The sequence below is a fragment of the Hemitrygon akajei genome, chromosome 18 (assembly GCF_048418815.1).
Source record: "Hemitrygon akajei chromosome 18, sHemAka1.3, whole genome shotgun sequence".
Taxonomy (NCBI): domain Eukaryota; kingdom Metazoa; phylum Chordata; class Chondrichthyes; order Myliobatiformes; family Dasyatidae; genus Hemitrygon; species Hemitrygon akajei.
This window is the reverse complement of record NC_133141.1, coordinates 71,691,562-71,713,770: the sequence shown is the minus strand read 5'-3', so window position 1 is coordinate 71,713,770 and position 22,209 is coordinate 71,691,562. Positions and strand designations below refer to the sequence as shown.

The window sequence follows — 22,209 nt, the reverse complement described above, 5'->3', positions numbered from 1 at the left end:
GCAGGTACTCGGAGCGGACAGTAGGTGGCGGTGTTGGGGGCAGGTGGCAGTATTGGCTCCAAGCGTGTGCGAAGCTCTTCGGAGCGGGTCGTCCGTGGCGGTAGTGCTGGCAGTGGCCGGCGGTGGCGCTGGTGGACTGCGCCTGCGTCGTGAGAGCCGAGCGAGTTGAACATGGCGGAAGCTCCGGTGGAGGAGAGCGTGAGCCCGATACTGTTACCAGGCAGCACCGGCTCGGTAGCAACGGGCCTTCTCAGTCAGCTGCAGGCCACCTCCTGGGATCCGACCCTGAGCGCCGACTGGGACAACGAGAAGCCCTCTCAGCCTTGCTTGCTCCGGATTAAAAGGTTAGTTAGCCTCGAGAGGGGAGTGGTGGGCTGAGGTGTCAGGAAGGTAGAGGAGGGAGGGGGGAGGTGAGAGAGAGTGGAGGGGAGGGGGGTAGGTAGAGAGGGGAGGGGGTAGGTAGAGAGGGGAGGGGGTAGGTAGAGAGGGGAGGGGGTAGGTAGAGAGGGGAGGGGGAGGTGAGAGAGAGTGGAGGGGAGGGGGAGGTGAGAGAGAGTGGAGGGGAGGGGGAGGTGAGAGAGTGGAGGGGGAGGGGGGGTGAGAGTGGAGGAAGGGGGGAGGTGAGAGAGAGTGGAGGGCAGGGGGAGGGAGAGTGGAAGAGAGAGAGGAGGGGGAGGGAGAGTGGAAGAGAGAGAGGAGGGGGAGGGAGAGAGTGGAAGAGGGGAGTGGAGAGGGAAGGAAAGGGTGAGAGAGGAGAGTGGGGGAGGGGATGGGGTAGTGAGACGAGGGAGGGAGGGGAAAGGGGTAGTGAGAGGAGGATGTGTCCGGGAGGGAGAGGATGGAGGGGGAGTGGAGGAGAGAAGGTGAGGTTGGACCAGAGGAAAGAGGGAGGGTGAGGGAATGGGAAAGAGAAGGGAGGGAAGGGAGACAGATACCCCTACTGGTATCTCCTCGTGGAACTGGGGAAAGCTTCGGCGTCATTCCATGGGAGCAATAGGGGAACAGGTAGATGGCAAACCCTGCGAGATGATTTGAGATTGACAATAACTGGGGATGGTGCAAGAAAGGGTGGTGACCATAGGGAAGAGACCTGCAACAGGTTGGCCAGAGATAGTGAGTCATGGAGAGAAGAGACTGGGAGGGGAATTCAGAGGTGCTGTTTCCTTGAGTCATTCACTGGCTCCTTTCACACCCAGCCCTCGCACTACTGCACCACTATCAGTTTCACTTTTAGCACTACGCACAATTCTTCATATTTATCTATTAGTACATTCAATTGAAGGAACAGGTTCCGGTTCTTCTTCCCCCCCCCCCCAGCCCTGCTCGGAGTCCCACTTTTACTTACTTCCTGATGTTGGGCTTCAGATGGCACTAGCTGTTTATTTTGCAGGTGTTCAGAAGGAGGTTTTTTTCATGTTTGGATTCTTTAATATTTCCTGTTGGCATTCTGAAGCAGTGGAACAAAATTACTGACAATAAACATCGAACAAGAGGAAATCTGCAGATGCTGAAAATTCAAGCAACACACACAAAATGCTGGTGGAACACAGCAGGCCAGGCACCACCACTGTGGTGTACACTACTGTGTACACTACTGCCAGGCACCACCGCCAGGCTGTAGGGAGAAGCGCTGTCGACGTTTTGGGCCGAGACCCTTCGTCAGGACTAACTGAAAGGGAAGATAGTAAGAGATTTGAAAGTAGGAGGGGGAGGGGAAAATGCGAAATGATAGGAGAAGACCGGAGATGCTGCCTGGCCTGCTGCGTTCCACTAGCATTTTGTGTGTGTTGACAATAAACATGGTGATTTGTATAGTGAGTTGAAGAGAAAATTCATGGTTATAAGAATACAGACAGAATTTGCAGCTGGAAAAAAAGGACAAAATCAGAATCAGGTTTATTATCACTGACATCTGTCCTGAAATGTTGTTTTGCAGCAGTACAGAGAAATACATGAAATGTACCATACGTTACAATAAAAAATGTGTGTGTGTATTCCTTTCATTTGTTATGTGCTGTGTCATGATGTGAGTGATCGCGTTCTTTCCATGACCATGATTGTTCTTGGTAAATTTTTCTACAGAAGTGGTTTGCCATCGTCTTCTTCTGGGCAGTGTCTTTACAAGATGGGTGACCCCCAGCCATTATCAATACTCTTCAGAGATTGTCTGCCTGGTGTCAGTGGTCGCATCCAAAGTAGTGAGGTTCATGGTCCTTTCAGAAATCGGATGGCAGAGGGGAAAAAGCTGTTCTTGAATTGTTGAGTGTGTGTCCTGTACCTCCTCCCTGACGGTAGCAATGAGAAGAGGGCATGTCCTGAGTGGTGGGGGTCCTTAATGATGGATGCCATCTTTTGAAGGTGTTCTCGATGCTGGGGAGGCCAGTGCCCATGATGGAGCTAATTGAGTTTAGAACCCTCCACAGCTTTTTACCGATCCTGTGCAGTGGCGCTCTTCGTACTACATCTGTAAGTGTCTTTGGTGATGTACCATGTCTCCTTTGATACTTTTGAGCCCCTCAACTTTTCTCACCCGTATAGTGAGATTGTAGCTGACATGTGCCCTGTGGTCCATGAATCTGACCTTTCTTCATACGCCTCTACTTTCTTAGAAGTTTGTGAAGATACGGCATGTCATGTAAAACTTGGACAAGCTGCTATTGATGTGTGGTGGAGAGTATATTAACTGATTGTATCAGAGCCTGGTATGGAAACACCAATGCCCTTGAATACAAAAAGTAGTGGATGCGGGTGGCCCAGTCCATCACGGGTAAAACCCTCCCCATTTTCAAGCACATCTACGTGAAACACTGCAGGAAAGCAGTTTCTATCAACAGAGACCCCAACCACCCAAGTCATACTCAATTATTGCCCTTCAACCATCACGCTCTTAAACCAGAGGGGATAACTTCACTCAATTTCATTCACCCCAACACTCATCACAACCTATCAACATTCTTTCAAGGACTCTTCATCTCATGTTCTTGATATTTATTATTATTGTTTCCTTTTTGTGTTTACTGTGAATGCCCACAAGAAAATGAATCTCGGGTTTATAATCTGATTACACATATGTACTTTGAATTACTGCAACATTTGTACTCAGAAGCAGTTACTGTCTGTCGGAGAGGATTCCTGACCAGCAACACTTTGCAAATGGCAACAACTTCCCACTCCTCAAATTTCCGAATCAGTAGTAAAAAATTATTTCAACCTTCTGAATAATTCTCCTTAATAGCTTAGAATCCTGAATCAAGTCGCGGGTTAACTTTCTGAATTTTGGACTTGAGGTTTGTAATTTTATCTTTGGTATTTTGGGTGGTGGGGTGGAGAAACTTCTCTACCAAAGGAAGTGTAAGGTGCTCCTTCCCTCCACTGGCCTACAGGTCACCCTCGGGCAAGGTGTAGCACCTGCTTAGCCCCCCCGATCAGGGTCGCGTGAAACCGTGGGAGCAGGTGGTGGACGGTCGTATGAGCAGCCGGTGCAGATCCCAAGTCCTGGTTATGCGACCACTGACGCCAGGCAGACAAGCTTGTAAAGTCACTGCCCAGAAGAAGGCAATGGCAAACCACTTCTATAGATAAAATTTGCCAAGAACAAACATGGTCATGGAAAGACTGTGATCGCCCACATCATACAACACAGCACAGTACATAATGAGTGATTCCAATATTGTTCTGTGTTTCTAGTTTAATTTTTTGGAGCTAGCTGGTATTGTAATGGCAGTGGTGAGCCCCTTCCTGTCATTCTTAAGACCTGTAGATCATTCTTAAGGTGTAAAAGAAACCGGTGTGGTCACGGGGAGAGCATACAAACTCCTTGCAGACTGAACTCCAATTGTTGGCACTGTAGAATATCACACTAACCGATATGCTGCCATGCCATTTTAACTAATTCCTGAATTAGTTGTCCTTGGTATTTTAATGATTTATGTACCTGAATCCCCAAGCCTCTCTTTAGAAAGTACTCTGTCCACTTTTTAAAGTAGGCAACCTCGTATTTACTTGTATCAAAATCCATTTGCTGTAGTTTTGCCCTTTCAGTTAATTTTTAATTATCAATTAATGTATGAATGACATTACTCAAATATATTATGCAGTCGATTAACTTCTTAAAAGCTGTGGCTTTGTTCAAACTGAGTCACATTGTGGTAGTCTTAGTTCACATATCAGGAAGGAGGTACAGGAGCCTCAGATCCCACACCGCCAAATTCAGGAACAGGTATTACCCCTCAACCATCAGGAAGGAGGTACAGGAGCCTCAGGACTCACACCACAGGTTCAGGAACAGTTATTACCCCTCAACCATCAGGAAGGAGGTACAGGAGCCTCAGGACCCACACCACCAGGTTCAGGAACAGTTATTACCCCTCAACCATCAGGAAGGAGGTACAGGAGCCTCAGGACCCACACCACCAGGTTCAGGAACAGTTATTACCCCTCAAACGTCAGGAAGGGGGTACAGGAGCCTCAGATCCCACACCACCAGGTTCAGGAACAGTTATTACCCCTCAACCATCAGGCGCTTGACCCAGAATGGATAACTTCAATTACCTCAAAACTGCACTGATTCCACAACTTATGGACTCTTAAACACTCTACAACTTGTTCTCTATTTATTGCTTATTTTTTTCTTATTTTTGTATGTGCTTTGTTTATTCTCATTTGTGTGTTGGTTCTTTGTCCGTCTTTTTCGTGTGCAGTTTTTCATTGATTCTATTGTAGTTTCTTTATCTACTGTGAATACACAGTAGGAAGTGAATGTCGGGGTATTATATAGTGACATATACACATACGAATTTACTTTGAACTCAGTGAAATCTCCCCTGTATGTTGAATATTAGAAAGGCCAAGATGAAATATTTATAGAGCTCATGTTCACATGCTCTGCGCAGTCAGTCCCACTGACTTGTTAGCCTCTGGCCTTTCCATAAAGAACATGGCATCTCTTTCCTTTGGACTGAATTAAGGTTTATCTTGTTGATACTAAACACAAATCCTACAGATGCTGGAAATCCAGAGCAACACACACACACACAAAATGCTGGAGGAGCTCAGCAGGTTTCTATAAAGGGTCTTGACCAGTTACGTCGATGCAGCCTCATCACCAAAGTTCCTCCAGTAATTTGTGTATGTTTATCTTGTTGATGAGGTCTTGCCAATCCAATCACATACAGCGTAGATCGTTTGAACAGTCACAGATTTTTTCCCCAGGGCAAAAATGGCTAATATCGGAGGGCATATTTTTAGGGTGATTGGCAGAAAGTATAGTGGGGGATGTCAGTGGTGACTTTTTATTAACACAGATTGGTGGGTGTGCGGAATGTCCTGCCAGGGGTGGTGCTAGAGGACATTAGGGACATTTAGGAGGCTTGATAGACACGTATATCAAAGAAAAATTGAGGGTTATATGGGAGAGGAAAGTTAGATTGATCTTGGAGTAATTTACAAGGTCAACATAACACTGTGGGCAGAAGGGCTGTATCTTCTATATCAGTCATGATTACCTGTGTAGCAGTTCCTAAGAAGAGCAATGTGAGCTGCCTTAGGTACAGATGGCCAGCAGCGCTCATATCTACGGTAATGAAATGCTTTGAGAGGTTGGTCTGGGCCAGAATCAACTCCTGCCTCAGCAAGGGCCTAGAACTGCTGCCATTTGCCTATCATCACAATAGGTCTATGGCAGACACGATCTCAATGGCTCTCCACACAGCCTGGATCACCAGACAATACAGACACCTGTGTCAGGATGCTGTTTGTTGACTATAGTTCACCATCATTCCCACAGTCCTGATCAAAAAGCTACAGAACATGGGCCTCTGTACCTCCCTCTGCAACTGGATCCTCAACTTCCTAACTGGAGGACCACAATCTGTGGATTGGTGATACCATCTCCACCTCACTGACAACCAACACTGGTGTGCCACAGGAATGTGTGCTTAACTCATTTCTTTCTTTCTCTACTACTATGACTGACTAGGCGTAGCTCAAATGGCATTTATAAATTTGCTGATGATACAACCATTCTTTGCAGAATTTCAGCTGGTGACCAGAGGGTGTGCAGGAGCGCGATGTATCAGCTGGTTGAGTAGTGTCGCATTCAACGTCAGTAAGACCAATGAGCTGATTGTAGACTTCAGAAAGGGTAAGACAAGGGAACATGAGCCAATCCTCATAGAGGGATTAGAAGTGAAGAGAGTGAACAATTTCAAGTTCCTGGGTGTGAAGATCTCTGAGGATCTAATCTGGACTTGATATATCGATGCACCTATAAAGAAGACAAATATAGCGGCTGTATTTCATCAGGAGTTTGAGATTTAGCTTGTCACCTTAATTACTCGAAACCTTCTACAGTTGTACTGTGGGGAGCATTCTGACTGGCTACATCAGCGTCTGGTATGGGGGAGGCTACCACACAGGATCATAGTAAGCTGCAGAGTGGTAAAATTAGTCAGCTTCATCATGGGTACTAGCCTCCATGGTATCCAGGATATCTTCAAGGAGTGATACCTCAGAAAAGCGACTTCCATCATCAAGGACCCCCACCATCCAAGGCATACCCTTTTCTCATTGTTACTATCGGGGAGGACATACAGGAGCCTGAAGGCACACACTCAACAATTCAGGAACTGTTTCTTCCCCTCTGCCATCTGATTTCTAAGTGGGCATTGAACCCATGAACACTACCTCACTACATTTTTAAAAATTTATTTCTGTTCTTTGCACTACTTATCTTAATTTATCTATCTAATATAATGTAATACTTTTTTATTTATCATGTATTGCAATGTGCTGCTGCCACAATGTTGAGATTTCACGACATATGACGGTAATATTAAACCTGATTCTGATTTGTGTCTATATTCAAACATGGGTTCATTCTCTTTCAGAAATAGTAGTAGGCTACAGTGTTTTTTTTAGTATACTTGTCATTGTCACAAAGAGCTATCTTTTTGGTGACTTAAGCTAAACTCTTCGGAGTTGATTTAAAGGAAAATGCTATGCTACATTTTTGTAGTGAAGCAGAAGTAATTGTTCCAGAGGCCTGAACAAAATCATATAGCAAAAATATTATCCCTTCATTGAAGTACCCATTTTGTCTGAACTCACTATGTAGAATTTACTCTGGATTTAAAATTTCCTGGATGATGTGAGGGTAAGTTTTATGGAGTTATTTATCAATTTGTAACGCTTTACAGCACAGGCTGTGAGATTTGGGTTCAATACCCACCGCAGTCTGTAATGACTTTGTGTGTTCTCTCCGTGACTGTGTGGGTTTCCTCTGGGTGCTCCAGTTTCCTCCCATATCCCAAAGACGTACCAGTTAGGTTTAGTAAGCTGTGGAGCTGCTACGTTGGCAACACTTGCGGGCTGCCCCCGGCACCTCCTTGGACTGTGTTGGATGTTGAATCAAACGACGCCTTTCACTGTATGTGTGGCAGAAAGCTAATCTTTAATATTTACTATCCTGAAACTCTTTTTAGACATCTAACTATATGCAGCATTTTCTATATTGCTGTAGTAGTCATACTTATTTGTCACATGTACATCGAAACGTAGTGAAATGCGTCGTTTACCTCAATGTCCAACACAGTCCGAGGACGTGCTGGGGGCAGCCCGCAAGTGTCACCGTTACTAACCCTAACATGTACATCTTTGGGATGTGGGAGGAAACTGGAGCACCCAGAGGAAACAAATTACAGTCACGGAGAGAACACACAAAGTCATTACAGACTGCGGTGGGTATTGAACCCAAATCATACAAACAAATTACAGTCAGCAGCCAGAATTGAACCCCAATCTTACAACTGGTGTTGCAAAGCATTACACCATTGGCGTTTGAGGCAGCCATGAAGGTCGTCCATCTCTCTGTCCTTTTGGCCATCTTCTCTATTGTGCCTCATTTCTGCCTCTGTGTTGCAGCGTCATGTTATCTTTGGTCTCCCACACTTCCTTCACCCCTTAGGGGTCCAATAAAGTGCTGTCTTGATGGAGTTACCTGCCCAATGCATCTCCTGTTTCCTCATGATGATTGTGGTCATGTCCTCTTGGTGACACTGGGGGAAGCAGGGTGTGTTTGGAGATCTTTCTTGGCCAGAATATACAGAGGCTCCTGGTGTGGAATGACGACAGCGGCAGCATTCTGACCCATACAAGTGTATGGACAGAACACAGCTCTGGAACAGTTTCACCTTGGTGTGGACGCTGTATTTAGTTGATTACCTTTGCTGAGTCTGCACTGGATGTCATCATTGGCCTCAGCCACTGTTTTGTCATTAGATAAAAGGACCATTTTTATTGAGACCCTCTGTGTAAGAGTAAAGCATCATTGGAAAGTTGCCTATGAAATCTAGCAGGTCCAAAAATTGTAAAGTTTATTTCTGAATATACTGCCAGTAGTGATTTCAGTCAAATGCCATGGGACTCTGCACAAACTGAGGTTGTGTGTTTTCTTTTCCTGACTGTTGAGTTCCAAAATCTCTTCAACGTTCCCCCATCTTCAAGGGCAAACGACCATCTGTGTCCATGAGCAGTTTATGGAAACTCACAGCTATTCTTCGTTCTATTCTTATCTGATGTTCTGCCTTTATTATTAGCAGCTGGGGCAGTCCAGTTAGGGCTGCGATCTGCTTCATTTGGTCTGCCAGAAATACCAAATAGATGATCCATCTGGACTTCCAACGCCCACGTCCCCCCCCCCCCCCACCAAACCATAAATACCATCTCTGAAGATGGCCCTCAGACAATTCGATTCGCTCCACGTCATATCAAGAAATGACTGGATACAGCAGAGACTATGCCACCAGACAACATGAGGCAGGATTAGATTTAGGCCATTGAATCTGCTCCACCATTCCATCATTTATTATTCCTCTCAACCCATTCTTCTCCCTTCTTCCTGTCGCCTTTGACACCCTTACCAATCGAGAACCTATCAACTTCTGCTTTAAATATACCCAATGACTTGGCCTCCACAGCTGTCTGTGGCAATTCATTCAGCACTCTCTGACTAAAGAAACTACTTCAATGAGTTATCTTGTTTGATATTTAAGAAGTAACCAGGTCCTGGGTGGTGAAGAAGAGAAGCCCAGTGCTCAACCTCTCCCTTTGAAAAGGAAGCAGGGAAAAATTGTTTTGATTGCAGAACTGCAGCTTGGGACAGGAACCGTTATTACCCCTCAGCTATCAGGCTCTTGAGCTAGAAGAGATAACTTTACTCGCCCTAACACTGAACTCTACATTGCAAGTGAGTACAGTGAAGAGCATTCTAACTGTGTCACCGCCTGGTATGGTGGATAGGATCGGAAAAAGCATCAGAAAGTTGTAAACTCCGTCAGCTCCATCGTGGGCACTAGCCTCCCAGCATTGAGGACACCTTCAAAAGGCAATGCCTTCACCCAGGACTTACCTTGTCATTGCTACCATCAGGGAGGAGGTACAGGAGCCTGAAGACACACACTCAACGATTCAGGAACAGCTTCTTCCCCTCTGCCATCAGGGAGGAGGTACAGGAGCCTGAAGACACACACTCAACGATTCAGGAACAGCTTCTTCCCCTCTGCCATCAGGGAGGAAGTACAGGAGCCTGAAGACACACACTCAACGATTCAGGAACAGCTTCTTCCCCTCTGCCTTCCGATTTCTAAATGGACAATGAACCCATGAACACTACCTCACTACTTTTTCCTCCTATGTAAATATAAATATAAATTTTATATTTATTATAATTTGTTATTATGTATTGCAATGTACTGCTTCCACATAACAAATTTCGTGACATATGCCAGTGATATTAAACCTGATTCTGATTTATTATTACTTTTTTGTGTTTTTTTTCTTGTATTTGCGCAATTTGTCTTTTGCATTCACCGCAAATGCCTGCAAGAAACCGAATCTCTGGGTTGTATATGGTGACGATACGTACTTTGATAATAAATTAACTTTGTGCTTTTGGGAGAGATGGGTGGAAGAGCACCTTTAAACATTATTAACATTTTCCTCATACATGGAAAAACTCTACACTTTCTCAGTCAAGTTCCTCTACAGTTTTAAAGACCTTAATTACGGTGCTTGGTCAGGTTGTCATAGCATTGTAGTTTAACACTGTCCTCCTTTGATGCAGGGATATCATGTCCATTTACAAAGAGCCACCTCCAGGGATGTTTGTGGTCCCAGACCCTCAGGATATGACAAAGGTATGACTGCAAAGTGTTTTATGTTACATGGCCTAGTATTTCATTTAGTGTCCAGTGTGAAAGCAAAATGCAAATGATGGAAAACAGAAATAAAAGCATTTTTTATTAAGAGATACAGCGCAGAACAGTTCCTTCCAGCCCAGCAACCCACCTATTTAATCCTAGACTACTCACAGAATAATTATCCTTCTAACCCGTACGTCTTTGGACTGTGGGAGGAAACTGAGCACCCAGAGGAAACCCATGCTGTCACGGCCAAAAGGTGCAGCCTCCTTACAGATGGCGCCAGAATTGAACTCCAAACTCCCGACACCTCAAGGAGGCAAAGGGAAAGTTGTTATTTGATTTGAGACTGTGTCAGGAGTTCCAGTCTCTACCCAAAACATTGCCAGTCCCTTCTCCGCACTGAGCTCCTGCAGAGGCTTGTTTCTTTCCCCGTCCACCCCACGCTGTAAGTCTGAGTCAAATCTATGTATGTACATTTTAAACTAAGTAAAATATTAAAAGGGGGGAATTTTTTTCTTCACAATGTATTACTAGAATCTAAAATGCACTGCCAGAAAGTGTGAGGCCTGGTAAGAAACATTAGCAGGAAAGCGCACCAAGTGGCTAAGAGGGCAAATGGGAAATTGGCCTTTATTGTAAAGTGGTTGTCTTCGAGTACCTTCACTCTGTCTGCCACAAATAGCGGGCGTTCCCATTGGCCATCCATTTTAATTTGACTAACCATTCCCATTCCGACCAATCGGTCCATTGCTGTGTTGAGGCCACTCTCAGGTTGGAGGAGCAACACCCCGTATTCCATATCCAAGCTGCTGGCTCAACATCAGTTTCTCTAACTTCGGGTAATTTCTTTCTCTTCTTCCCCCCCCCCCCCCCCCCCTTTTCCATTCACCTTTCTGGCTCCCCTCTTACCATGTCTCCTCACCTGCCCATCACCACCTCCTGGTGCCCCTCCTTTTTCTACTATAATATTCTTGCTTCTTCATCCTTTACCTCTGCCACCTATCACCTCACAGCTTGTCACTTTGTTCCTCCCTCACCACCCACCTATCTATCACCTACTCCCTTCCTTCCCCCCACCTATTCTGGCTTCTTTCCCCCTTCCTTTCCAGTCCTGATGAAGGGTCTCAGCTCATCGTCAACTGACGTTGCCTCCAGCATTTTGTTTGTGTTTTTTGGGTTTAGAAATAGGTAAGTTATGTTATAATTGTACAGGTTGAGGTCACACCTGGAGTACTGCGCATAGTTCTAGTCCTTTTTCCTAAGAAAGGAAGTATTAGGATTGGAAGCAGTCCAAAGGAGAGGAAAGTTTCATCAAGAGAGGCTGGATGTTCCTTGCAGTTGAGTGAATAGGGGCATTTTTTAAAAAAAACATACTGAGGTGGCAGGGTGGAGAGAGGTCTCTGCTGAAGGAGGTATAAGGTGCTCCTTCCCTCCGCTAGCCTGCAGATCCCCCTTGGGCAAGGTGTAGCACCTGCTTAACCCCACCCCCACCTCATTCAGTGTCACATGAAGCCATGGGAGCAGGAGGTGGTTGGTCGTACGAACGGCTGGTGCAGATCACAAGTCCTGGTTATGCGACCACTGACGCCAGGCAGACAATCTCTGAAGAGTATTGATAATGGCTGGGGTCACCCGTCTTGTAAAGACACTGCCCAGAAGAAGAAGGCAAACCACTTCTGTAGAAAAAAAGCTTACCAAGAACAATCATGGTCATGGAAAGACCATGATCACCCACATCATATGACACAGCAGATAATGATTGATCCAAACAGGGCATGACAGATGTTTGCATCAAATTTCCTTTTACAATGGAAGCTGCGCATGTGACGTGATGTTTTTCCAGTGGATAATTATCCCAGAGCCCAAGGGGAACAATGGAAGCCCATCCCCACACATCAAGAGACGTCAGCTGCTCATAACAGACACACGCACCTAATTCCCAACGTGAGAAGCAGCCACACAACTGTGCAAAGGTCATGAATGTGGGTTGTGAACTTCTGATGTAGAGATTCAGCACAGTGACAGGTCCTTCTGGCTCAATTACACCAATTAACTCACTAACCTGTGAAAGGCAAATGCAATGTTAACATTAATTTTGGGAGGACTAGAATATTAAAAAGAGTAATGTAATGCTGAGGCTTTATAAGGCACTGGTGACACTTCACTTGGAGTTTTGGGCTCCTTGTGTAAGAAAGGATTTGCTGGCATTGGAGAGGGTTCAGAGGAGGCTCACGAGAATGATTCCGGGAATGAAAGGGTTATCATGAGGAGTGATTGATAAGGGCTGTACTCACTGGAATTCAGAGGAATAAGGAGGGATCATTGAAAAATAACAAATGTTGAAAGGCCTCAACAGAGTGGATGTGGAAGAGATGTTTCCTACGGTGGGGGGAATCTAGGTCCAGAGGGCACAGCCTCAGAAAAGAGGGATGTCCATTCAGACCAGCGATGAAGAATTTCTTTAGCCAGAGTACCTGTGGAATTCATTGCCACAGGTGGCTGTAGGGGCTGACTCTGGGTGTATTTAAAACGCAGGTTGCTAGATTCTTGATTAGTCAGGGTGTCAAAGGGAGAAAGCAGGAAAATGGGGCTGAGAGGGAAATAGATCAACCATGATGAAATGGCAGAGCAGACGATCGGCTCAATGGCCTAATTCTGCTCCTGTGTCTTGTGGAATGTGGAAGGAAACCAGAGCACCCTGAGGAAACCCACACAGTCATAGAGAACGTAAAAACAACTTGCAGACAGTGGCTGAATTAAACCTGGTTTACTGGTGCTGTACCAGTGCAATGCTGACCGCTATGCTACTGCGCTATCCCTTCAAATTGTGTGCGGACAAGGAAAACATTTAAAGTATTTAATATTTGCTCGTACTTTTGTGTTTTTAATATGCCAGCTGCTTTACTGCATGTAGTTTACTGTGGCCAGCCTGTCCACGCATGCTAGGATTGGCTATTGCCGTGCCCACAGCCGCAATCCTTGCTCTTGACTTGGGTCAAGAATGAATTGAATTGCCAAAGGAGAGCTAATAATCATTGCCCTTGACATCGAGACAGCTTTTACGCCTCTACTTAAATTTTTTTGAAGATGCAATATGTCAAGTCTAGATGTTTGATAAACTTCTATAATGTGTAGTGGAGAGTATATTGACTGACTGCATCACTGCCTGGTATGGAAACACTAATATCTTACAAAAGGTAGAGGATCCAGCCCAGTCCATCACGGGTAAAACCCTCCCCACCATTGAGCACATCTACATGAAATGCTGTCACAGGAAAGCAGCGTCCATCATCAGGGACCCCCATCACCCAGGACGTGCTCTCTTCTCGCTGCTGCATCAGAAAAAAGATCCAGGAGCCTCAGGACTCATATCACCAGGTTCAGGAACAATTTCCACCCCTCAACCATCAGACTCTTAATGCAAAAGAAATAACTTCACATGTTCCATCGTTGAAACGTTCCCACAATCAATGAACTCTCTTTCAAGGACTCTTTATCTCATGTTTTTGATATTTATTGTTTATTTATTATTTCTTTCATTTTGTATTTGCACAGTTTGTTGTCTTTTGCACACTGGTTGAATGCCCAAATTGAGCAGTCTTACAATGATTCCGTTATGGTTATTATTCTGTGGATTTATTGAGAATGCCCGCAAGAAAGTGAATCTCTGGGTTGTGTATGGTGAAGTGTACTATGATAATAAATTTACTTTGAACTTTTGGAGCTCTAGTACAACACTGAGTACCAAACGGAAAACATATCTCTAGGCTGGAGTCTTATCTTGCCCAGAGGAAGGATATTGTGGCTTCAGAATTAGGTTTGTTATCACTGACAGGTGTTTTGAAATTTGTTGTTTTGCAGCCGCAGAGCATTCAGTATACCGCAAATTACAATAAGAAATATATAAAAATATGGAGTTAGTTTTCAGGGTTCAATGTCCATTCAGAAGTCTGATGGTGGAGAGGGGAAGAGGCTGTTCCTAAATCACTTCAGGTTTCTGTACCTCCTCCCTGATGGTCGTATCGAGAAGAAGGCATGTCCTGGGTCGTGAGAGTTCTTAATGATGGATGCAGCCTTTTTGAGGCATTGCCTTTTGAAGATGTCCTCGATGGTGGGGAGGCTAGTGCCCATGATGGAGCTGGTAAGTTTAAACTCTGCAGCCTTTTCCAATCCTGTGCAGTGAGGTTAATCATCTTGGCCACAAGTGTTTGTTCCTTCAGGGGTTCCTTCTGCTACTGCTGTAGGTCCAATCATTTCCAGCAATGACCTTCCTTGCATTCAGTAGTGGTAGAGTTATACAAAACAGAAATGGGATTGCCAAGACCTTTCTGTGCCTTGGTGATTCATGAGCTTGTTTGGACCCACCTTAAATGCTGTCAGTGACTGCTATGGTATTGATGATGTTCATTACTCTTCAGGAAGGAAGGCCCATGTTTGCAAGAAAACTTTCAGGTTGAAATATCAATGCTGGAGCTTAGTCCCCCCAACCTCCCGATCAGGGTGACGTGAAACCATGGGAGCGGGTGGTGGACGGTCGTACGAGCAGTTGGTGCACATCACAAGTCCTGGTTATACGACCACTGACGCCAGACAGACAATCTCTGAAGAGTATTGATAATGGCTGGGGTCACCCGTCTTGTAAAGACACTGTCCAGAAGAAAAAATAGCAAACCACTTCTGTAGAAAAACTTGCCAAGAACAATCATGGTCATGGGACTGTGATTGCCCCGTCATACAACACAGCAACTAACAAACGAACGGATTATTGCAATGTACTGCTATCGCATAACAACAAGTTTCATGACATATGCTAGTCATATTGAACTTTATTCTGATACAGGCACGTGGATATTAGAAAAAATGGAGGTCTGTAGAAACAAAGGGCTAATTGATCTTGGAGTAGATAAAAGGTCAGCACAACATCATGAGCCAAAGGACCTATATTGTGCTATAGTGTTCAATGTTCTAGATTAATTAATTTATCAGGGTCATTTATTTATCATATGTACCTTGAAACATACAGTGAAGTGTGCTTGTGTTAACAGCTAACACAGCCTAAGGGTATACTGAGGATAGCCTGCAGGTATCACCACATATTCTGGCACCAACCCAGAATAAGCAACAACAGCAAAATAAGCCCCTTATCTGCCTCCCTCCACCCACACACACAGAGACAGACCTCTAACCCCTGGACAGGCAGTCTCCTTGCCTCCAGCTTCCAGTGGACTCTGACTCGCAGATATTGGGCCTTCGACTTCCTCAGGGGGCTCGCAGAGACTCAGACCCAGGCTTTGGCCATTGGATCTCAACCTCCGGGTATCTATTGACCGTTGGGCTTCGATCTTCAATATTGACCCCACAAAATGAACGTGGGCCCCGAACTCCACGCCTCAAGTCCAGATTCACCGTAGGTAGGACCCTGAATGCAGGGCCTTGAACTCCGAATTCACAGACTCGCGTACCTATTGGATTACTGGCCCTCGTGCCTTCTATCCACACAGAACTCTGATCCTGGAACCCACCGTTGACTCGCTTGAGGGGGTGGGGTGCATCAGCCTTTGTCCTTGCTGGTTTGCCAGCCCTACATCCAGCTATGGATGCCCTTCGGCCCACATCCAAATTGCTGGCTTTCGAATATGGAAAACAGAGTGTACGGATGTGTTGGTCTCCAGTGTGAGTCTAATCATCTACCTTGTTAATTCAGTGGCATTATTGTGGGTAGTCATCACGAAAATCCTAGGAGGTCACCATTCACCAGAACTCTAACTGGACCATTCTGAACATGTGTGACTATGAGAATCTTCAGTGAGTGACTTGTCTCCTGACTTCTCGAAGCATTATTTACAAGATCTGAGCTGGAATGTAACAGAATACCTTCTACATGCCAATGAAAATACAGCTCCAAAATTTACTAAGGGCACTATGACAAACCCACCTCTGAACATTGGGTGTTCATTCCTCTATCAACAGATATGAAGATCTGTCTGCGGTGGCACTGAGCTGCAGTCTCCGTTAAGGTTGCAGTTCAGATACAGTTGTTTCTTTAGATTTTTTTAGGCTTGTAAGATGTCTTTTGAGGGGAGCAAAGATCAGGCTAGGGTTTAGGGACAGGATTGTGAGGGAATTAGACGACAGGCCACAGGGTCTAGGTTGTTCGGAGGTTGGGCCAACAGACCAGTGAGGACAAGGACTGGAGCCATCAGCATGTCCCGAGATCGGAGTTCCATGCAGGCATGAGGAAGAGGGCTGGTGACCCCTAAGTAATGAAACTGCAAGGCGGGTGTTCAAGGCCTAGTGTTCAGGGTCCTGTCAATGGTGAGTCCACTGCTCAGACCTGGAGTTCGGGTCCACTCATTCGATGTCATCGGCGTGTCTTGGTTGGATGGTGAAGACAATGCCCAAAGGTTGGTCAGAAGTCCAGGAGTCGAGGCTCGATGGTTAGAGCCTGGAATCTGCGAATTTCTGAGAGTCTGATGGGGAAGTGGAAGGCCCAGTGTTGGCACTGGATTGTCTGGTGATACTAGCGGGCTCTCCTCCCCCCCACTGGATTGTGTGGTGATACTAGCGGGCTCTCCTCCCCCCCTCCACTGGATTGTGTGGTGATACTAGCGGGCTCTCCTCCCCCCCCCACTGGATTGTGTGGTGATACTAGCGGGCTCTCCTCCCCCCCACTGGATTGTGTGGTGATACTAGCGGGCTCTCCTCCCCCCTCCACTGGATTGTGTGGTGATACTAGCGGGCTCTCCTCCCCCTCCACTGGATTGTGTGGTGATACTAGCGGGCTCTCCTCCCCCCTCCACTGGATTGTGTGGTGATACTAGCGGGCTCTCCTCCCCCCTCCACTGGATTGTGTGGTGATACTAGCGGGCTCTCCTCCCCCCCCTCCACTGGATTGTGTGGTGATACTAGCGGGCTCTCCTCCCCCCCTCCACTGGATTGTGTGGTGATACTAGCGGGCTCTCCTCCCCCCCTCCACTGGATTGTGTGGTGATACTAGCGGGCTCTCCTCCCCCCCCCCACTGGATTGTGTGGTGATACTAGCGGGCTCTCCTCCCCCCCCCCACTGGATTGTGTGGTGATACTAGCGGGCTCTCCTCCCCCCCCCCCCCACACTGGATTGTGTGGTGATACTAGCGGGGTTCCCCCCTCCACTGGATTGTGTGGTGACACTAGCGGGCTCTCCTCCCCCCTCCACTGGATTGTGTGGTGATACTAGCGGGCTCTCCTCCCCCCCCCTCCACTGGATTGTGTGGTGATACTAGCGGGCTCTCCTCCCCCCCCCCCACACTGGATTGTGTGGTGATACTAGCGGGGTTCCCCCCTCCACTGGATTGTGTGGTGACACTAGCGGGCTCTCCTCCCCCCTCCACTGGATTGTGTGGTGATACTAGCGGGCTCTCCTCCCCCCTCCACTGGATTGTGTGGTGATAATAGCGGGCTCTCCTCCCCCCTCCACTGGATTATGTGGTGATACTAGCGGGCTCTCTTCCCCCCCACTGGATTGTGTGGTGATACTAGCGGGCTCTCCTCCCCCCTCCACTGGATTGTGTGGTGATACTAGCGGGCTCTCCCCCCCCTCCACTGGATTGTGTGGTGATACTAGCGGGCTCTCCTCCCCCCTCCACTGGATTGTGTGGTGATACTAGCGGGCTCTCCTCCCCCCTCCACTGGATTGTGTGGTGATACTAGCGGGCTCTCCTCCCCCCTCCACTGGATTGTCGTGGTGATACTAGCGGGCTCTCCCCCCCCTCCACTGGATTGTGTGGTGATACTAGCGGGCTCTCCTCCCCCCCTCCACTGGATTGTGTGGTGATACTAGCGGGCTCTCCTCCCCCCTCCACTGGATTGTGTGGTGATACTAGCGGGCTCTCCTCCCCCCCTCCACTGGATTGTGTGGTGATACTAGCGGGCTCTCCTCCCCCCTCCACTGGATTGTGTGGTGATACTAGCGGGCTCTCCTCCCCCCTCCACTGGATTGTGTGGTGATACTAGCGGGCTCTCCTCCCCCCCTCCACTGGATTGTGTGGTGATACTAGCAGGCTCTCTTCCTCCCCCCCCCACTGGATTGTGTGGTGATACTAGCGGGCTCTCCTCCCCCCCCTCACTGGATTGTGTGGTGATACTAGCGGGGTTCCCCCCCCACTGGATTGTGTGGTGATACTAGCGGGCTCTCCTCCCCCCCCCCACTGGATTGTGTGGTGATACTAGCGGGCTCCCCCCCCACTGGATTGTGTGGTGATACTAGCGGGCTCTCCTCCCCCCCACTGGATTGTGTGGTGATACTAGCGGGCTCCCCCCCCCACTGGATTGTGTGGTGATACTAGCGGGCTCTCCTCCCCCCCTCCACTGGATTGTGTGGTGATACTAGCGGGCTCTCCTCCCCCTCCACTGGATTGTGTGGTGATACTAGCAGGCTCTCCTCCCCCCCTCCACTGGATTGTGTGGTGATACTAGCGGGCTCTCCCCCCCCCCTCCACTGGATTGTGTGGTGATACTAGCGGGCTCTCCTCCCCCCCTCCACTGGATTGTGTGGTGATACTAGCGGGCTCTCCTCCCCCCTCCACTGGATTGTGTGGTGATACTAGCGGGCTCTCCTCCCCCTCCACTGGATTGTGTGGTGATACTAGCGGGCTCCCCCCCCTCCACTGGATTGTGTGGTGATACTAGCGGGCTCTCCTCCCCCCTCCACTGGATTGTGTGGTGATACTAGCGGGCTCTCCTCCCCCCTCCACTGGATTGTGTGGTGATACTAGCGGGCTCTCCTCCCCCCTCCACTGGATTGTGTGGTGATACTAGCGGGCTCTCCCCCCCCTCCACTGGATTGTGTGGTGATACTAGCGGGCTCTCCTCCCCCCCTCCACTGGATTGTGTGGTGATACTAGCGGGCTCTCCTCCCCCCTCCACTGGAATGTGTGGTGATACTAGCGGGCTCTCCTCCCCCCTCCACTGGATTGTGTGGTGATACTAGCGGGCTCTCCTCCCCCCTCCACTGGATTGTGTGGTGATACTAGCGGGCTCTCTTCCCCCCTCCACTGGATTGTGTAGTGATACTAGCGGGCTCTCCTCCCCCCTCCACTGGATTGTGTGGTGATACTAGCGGGCTCTCCTCCCCCCTCCACTGGATTGTGTGGTGATACTAGCGGGCTCTCCTCCCCCCCCCACTGGATTGTGTGGTGATACTAGCGGGCTCTCCTCCCCCCTCCACTGGATTGTGTGGTGATACTAGCGGGCTCTCCTCCCCCCTCCACTGGATTGTGTGGTGATACTAGCGGGCTCTCCTCCCCCCCACTGGATTGTGTGGTGATACTAGCGGGCTCTCCTCCCCCCCTCCACTGGATTGTGTGGTGATACTAGCGGGCTCTCTTCCCCCCACTGGATTGTGTGGTGATACTAGCGGGCTCTCCTTCCTCCCTCCACTGGATTGTGTGGTGATACTGGCGGGCTCTCCTCCCCCCCACTGGATTGTGTGGTGATACTAGCGGGCTCTCCTCCCCCCCTCCACTGGATTGTGTGGTGATACTAGCGGGCTCTCCTCCCCCCCTCCACTGGATTGTGTGGTGATACTAGCGGGCTCTCCTCCCCCCCTCCACTGGATTGTGTGGTGATACTAGCGGGCTCTCCTCCCCCCCTCCACTGGATTGTGTGGTGATACTAGCGGGCTCTCCTCCCCCCCTCCACTGGATTGTGTGGTGATACTAGCGGGCTCTCCTCCCCCCTCCACTGGATTGTGTGGTGATACTAGCGGGCTCTCCTCCCCCCCTCCACTGGATTGTGTGGTGATACTAGCGGGCTCTCCTTCCCCCCTCCACTGGATTGTGTGGTGATACTAGCGGGCTCTCTCCCCCCCCCCCACTGGATTGTGTGGTGATACTAGCGGGCTCTCTTCCCCCCTCCACTGGATTGTGTGGTGATACTAGCGGGCTCTCCTCCCCCCCCCACTGGATTGTGTGGTGATACTAGCGGGCTCTCTTCCCCCCCCCCACTGGATTGTGTGGTGATACTAGCGGGCTCTCCTCCCCCCTCCACTGGATTGTGTGGTGATACTAGCGGGCTCTCTCCCCCCCCACTGGATTGTGTGGTGATACTAGCGGGGTTCCCCCCCACTGGATTGTGTGGTGATACTAGCGGGCTCTCTCCCCCCTCCCCTGGATTGTGTGGTGATACTAGCGGGCTCTCTTCCCCCTCACTGGATTGTGTGGTGATACTAGCGGGCTCCCCCCCCCCTCCACTGGATTGTGTGGTGATACTAGCGGGCTCTCCTCCCCCCCACTGGATTGTGTGGTGATACTAGCGGGCTCTCCTCCCCCCTCCACTGGATTGTGTGGTGATACTAGCGGGCTCTCCTCCCCCCCACTGGATTGTGTGGTGATACTAGCGGGCTCTCCTTCCCCCCTCCACTGGATTCTGTGGTGATACTAGCGGGCTCTCCTTCCCCCTCCACTGGATTGTGTGGTGATACTAGCGGGCTCCCCCCCCCACTGGATTGTGTGGTGATACTAGCGGGCTCTCCTCCCCCCCACTGGATTGTGTGGTGATACTAGCGGGCTCTCCTCCCCCCCACTGGATTGTGTGGTGATACTAGCGGGCTCCCCCCCCCACTGGATTGTGTGGTGATACTAGCGGGCTCTCCTCCCCCCCACTGGATTGTGTGGTGATACTAGCGGGCTCTCCTCCCCCTCCACTGGATTGTGTGGTGATACTAGCGGGCTCTCCTCCCCCCCCACTGGATTGTGTGGTGATACTAGCGGGCTCTCCTCCCCCCTCCACTGGATTGTGTGGTGATACTAGCGGGCTCTCCTCCCCCTCCACTGGATTGTGTGGTGATACTAGCGGGCTCTCCTCCCCCCTCCACTGGATTGTGTGGTGATACTAGCGGGCTCTCCTCCCCCCTCCACTGGATTGTGTGGTGATACTAGCGGGCTCTCCTCCCCCCCTCCACTGGATTGTGTGGTGATACTAGCGGGCTCTCTTCCCCCCCCACTGGATTGTGTGGTGATACTAGCGGGCTCTCCTCCCCCCCACTGGATTGTGTGGTGATACTAGCGGGCTCTCCTCCCCCCACTGGATTGTGTGGTGATACTAGCGGGCTCCTCCCCCTCCACTGGATTGTGTGGTGATACTAGCGGGCTCTCTCCCCCCCCACTGGATTGTGTGGAGATACTAGCGGGCTCTCCTCCCCCCCCACTGGATTGTGTGGTGATACTAGCGGCTCTCCCCTCCACTGGATTGTGTGGTGATACTAGCGGGCTCTCCTCCCCCTCCACTGGATTGGTGGTGATACTAGCGGGCTCTCTCCCCCCCCACTGGATTGTGTGGTGATACTAGTGGGCTCTCCTCCCCCCCCCCACTGGATTGTGTGGTGATACTAGCGGGCTCTCCTCCCCCTCCACTGGATTGTGTGGTGATACTAGCGGGCTCTCCCCCCCTCCACTGGATTGTGTGGTGATACTAGCGGCTCTCCTCCCCCCTCCACTGGATTGTGTGGTGATACTAGCGGGCTCTCCTCCCCCCTCCACTGGATTGTGTGGTGATACTAGCGGGCTCTCCTCCCCCTCCACTGGATTGTGTGGTGATACTAGCGGGCTCTCCTCCCCCCTCCACTGGATTGTGTGGTGATACTAGCGGGCTCTCCCCCCCTCCACTGGATTGTGTGGTGATACTAGCGGGCTCTCCTCCCCCCTCCACTGGATTGTGTGGTGATACTAGCGGGCTCTCCTCCCCCCTCACTGGATTGTGTGGTGATACTAGCGGGCTCTCCTCCCCCTCCACTGGATTGTGTGGTGATACTAGCGGGCTCTCCTCCCCCCCTCCACTGGATTGTGTGGTGATACTCGCGGGCTCTCCTCCCCCCTCCACTGGATTGTGTGGTGATACTAGCGGGCTCTCCTCCCCCCTCCACTGGATTGTCTGGTGATACTAGCGGGCTCTCCTCCCCCCCACTGGATTGTGTGGTGATACTAGCGGGCTCTCCTCCCCCCTCCACTGGATTGTGTGGTGATACTAGCGGGCT

General features: G+C 49.3%; 1 protein-coding gene across 1 annotated transcript in view; it reads left to right on the top strand.

The window, feature by feature from the left end:
• The first annotated feature begins 134 nt into the window (after positions 1 to 134).
• Positions 135 to 22,209, top strand: part of ube2z (ubiquitin-conjugating enzyme E2Z) — an 82,741-nt gene continuing 60,666 nt past the window's right edge. Inside the window, exons 1-2 of the mRNA XM_073071804.1 lie at positions 135 to 344; positions 10,121 to 10,193. Coding sequence (XP_072927905.1) covers positions 172 to 344; positions 10,121 to 10,193 — 246 coding nt within the window. The 5' untranslated portion in view covers positions 135 to 171. The remainder of the gene's footprint in view (positions 345 to 10,120; positions 10,194 to 22,209) is intronic.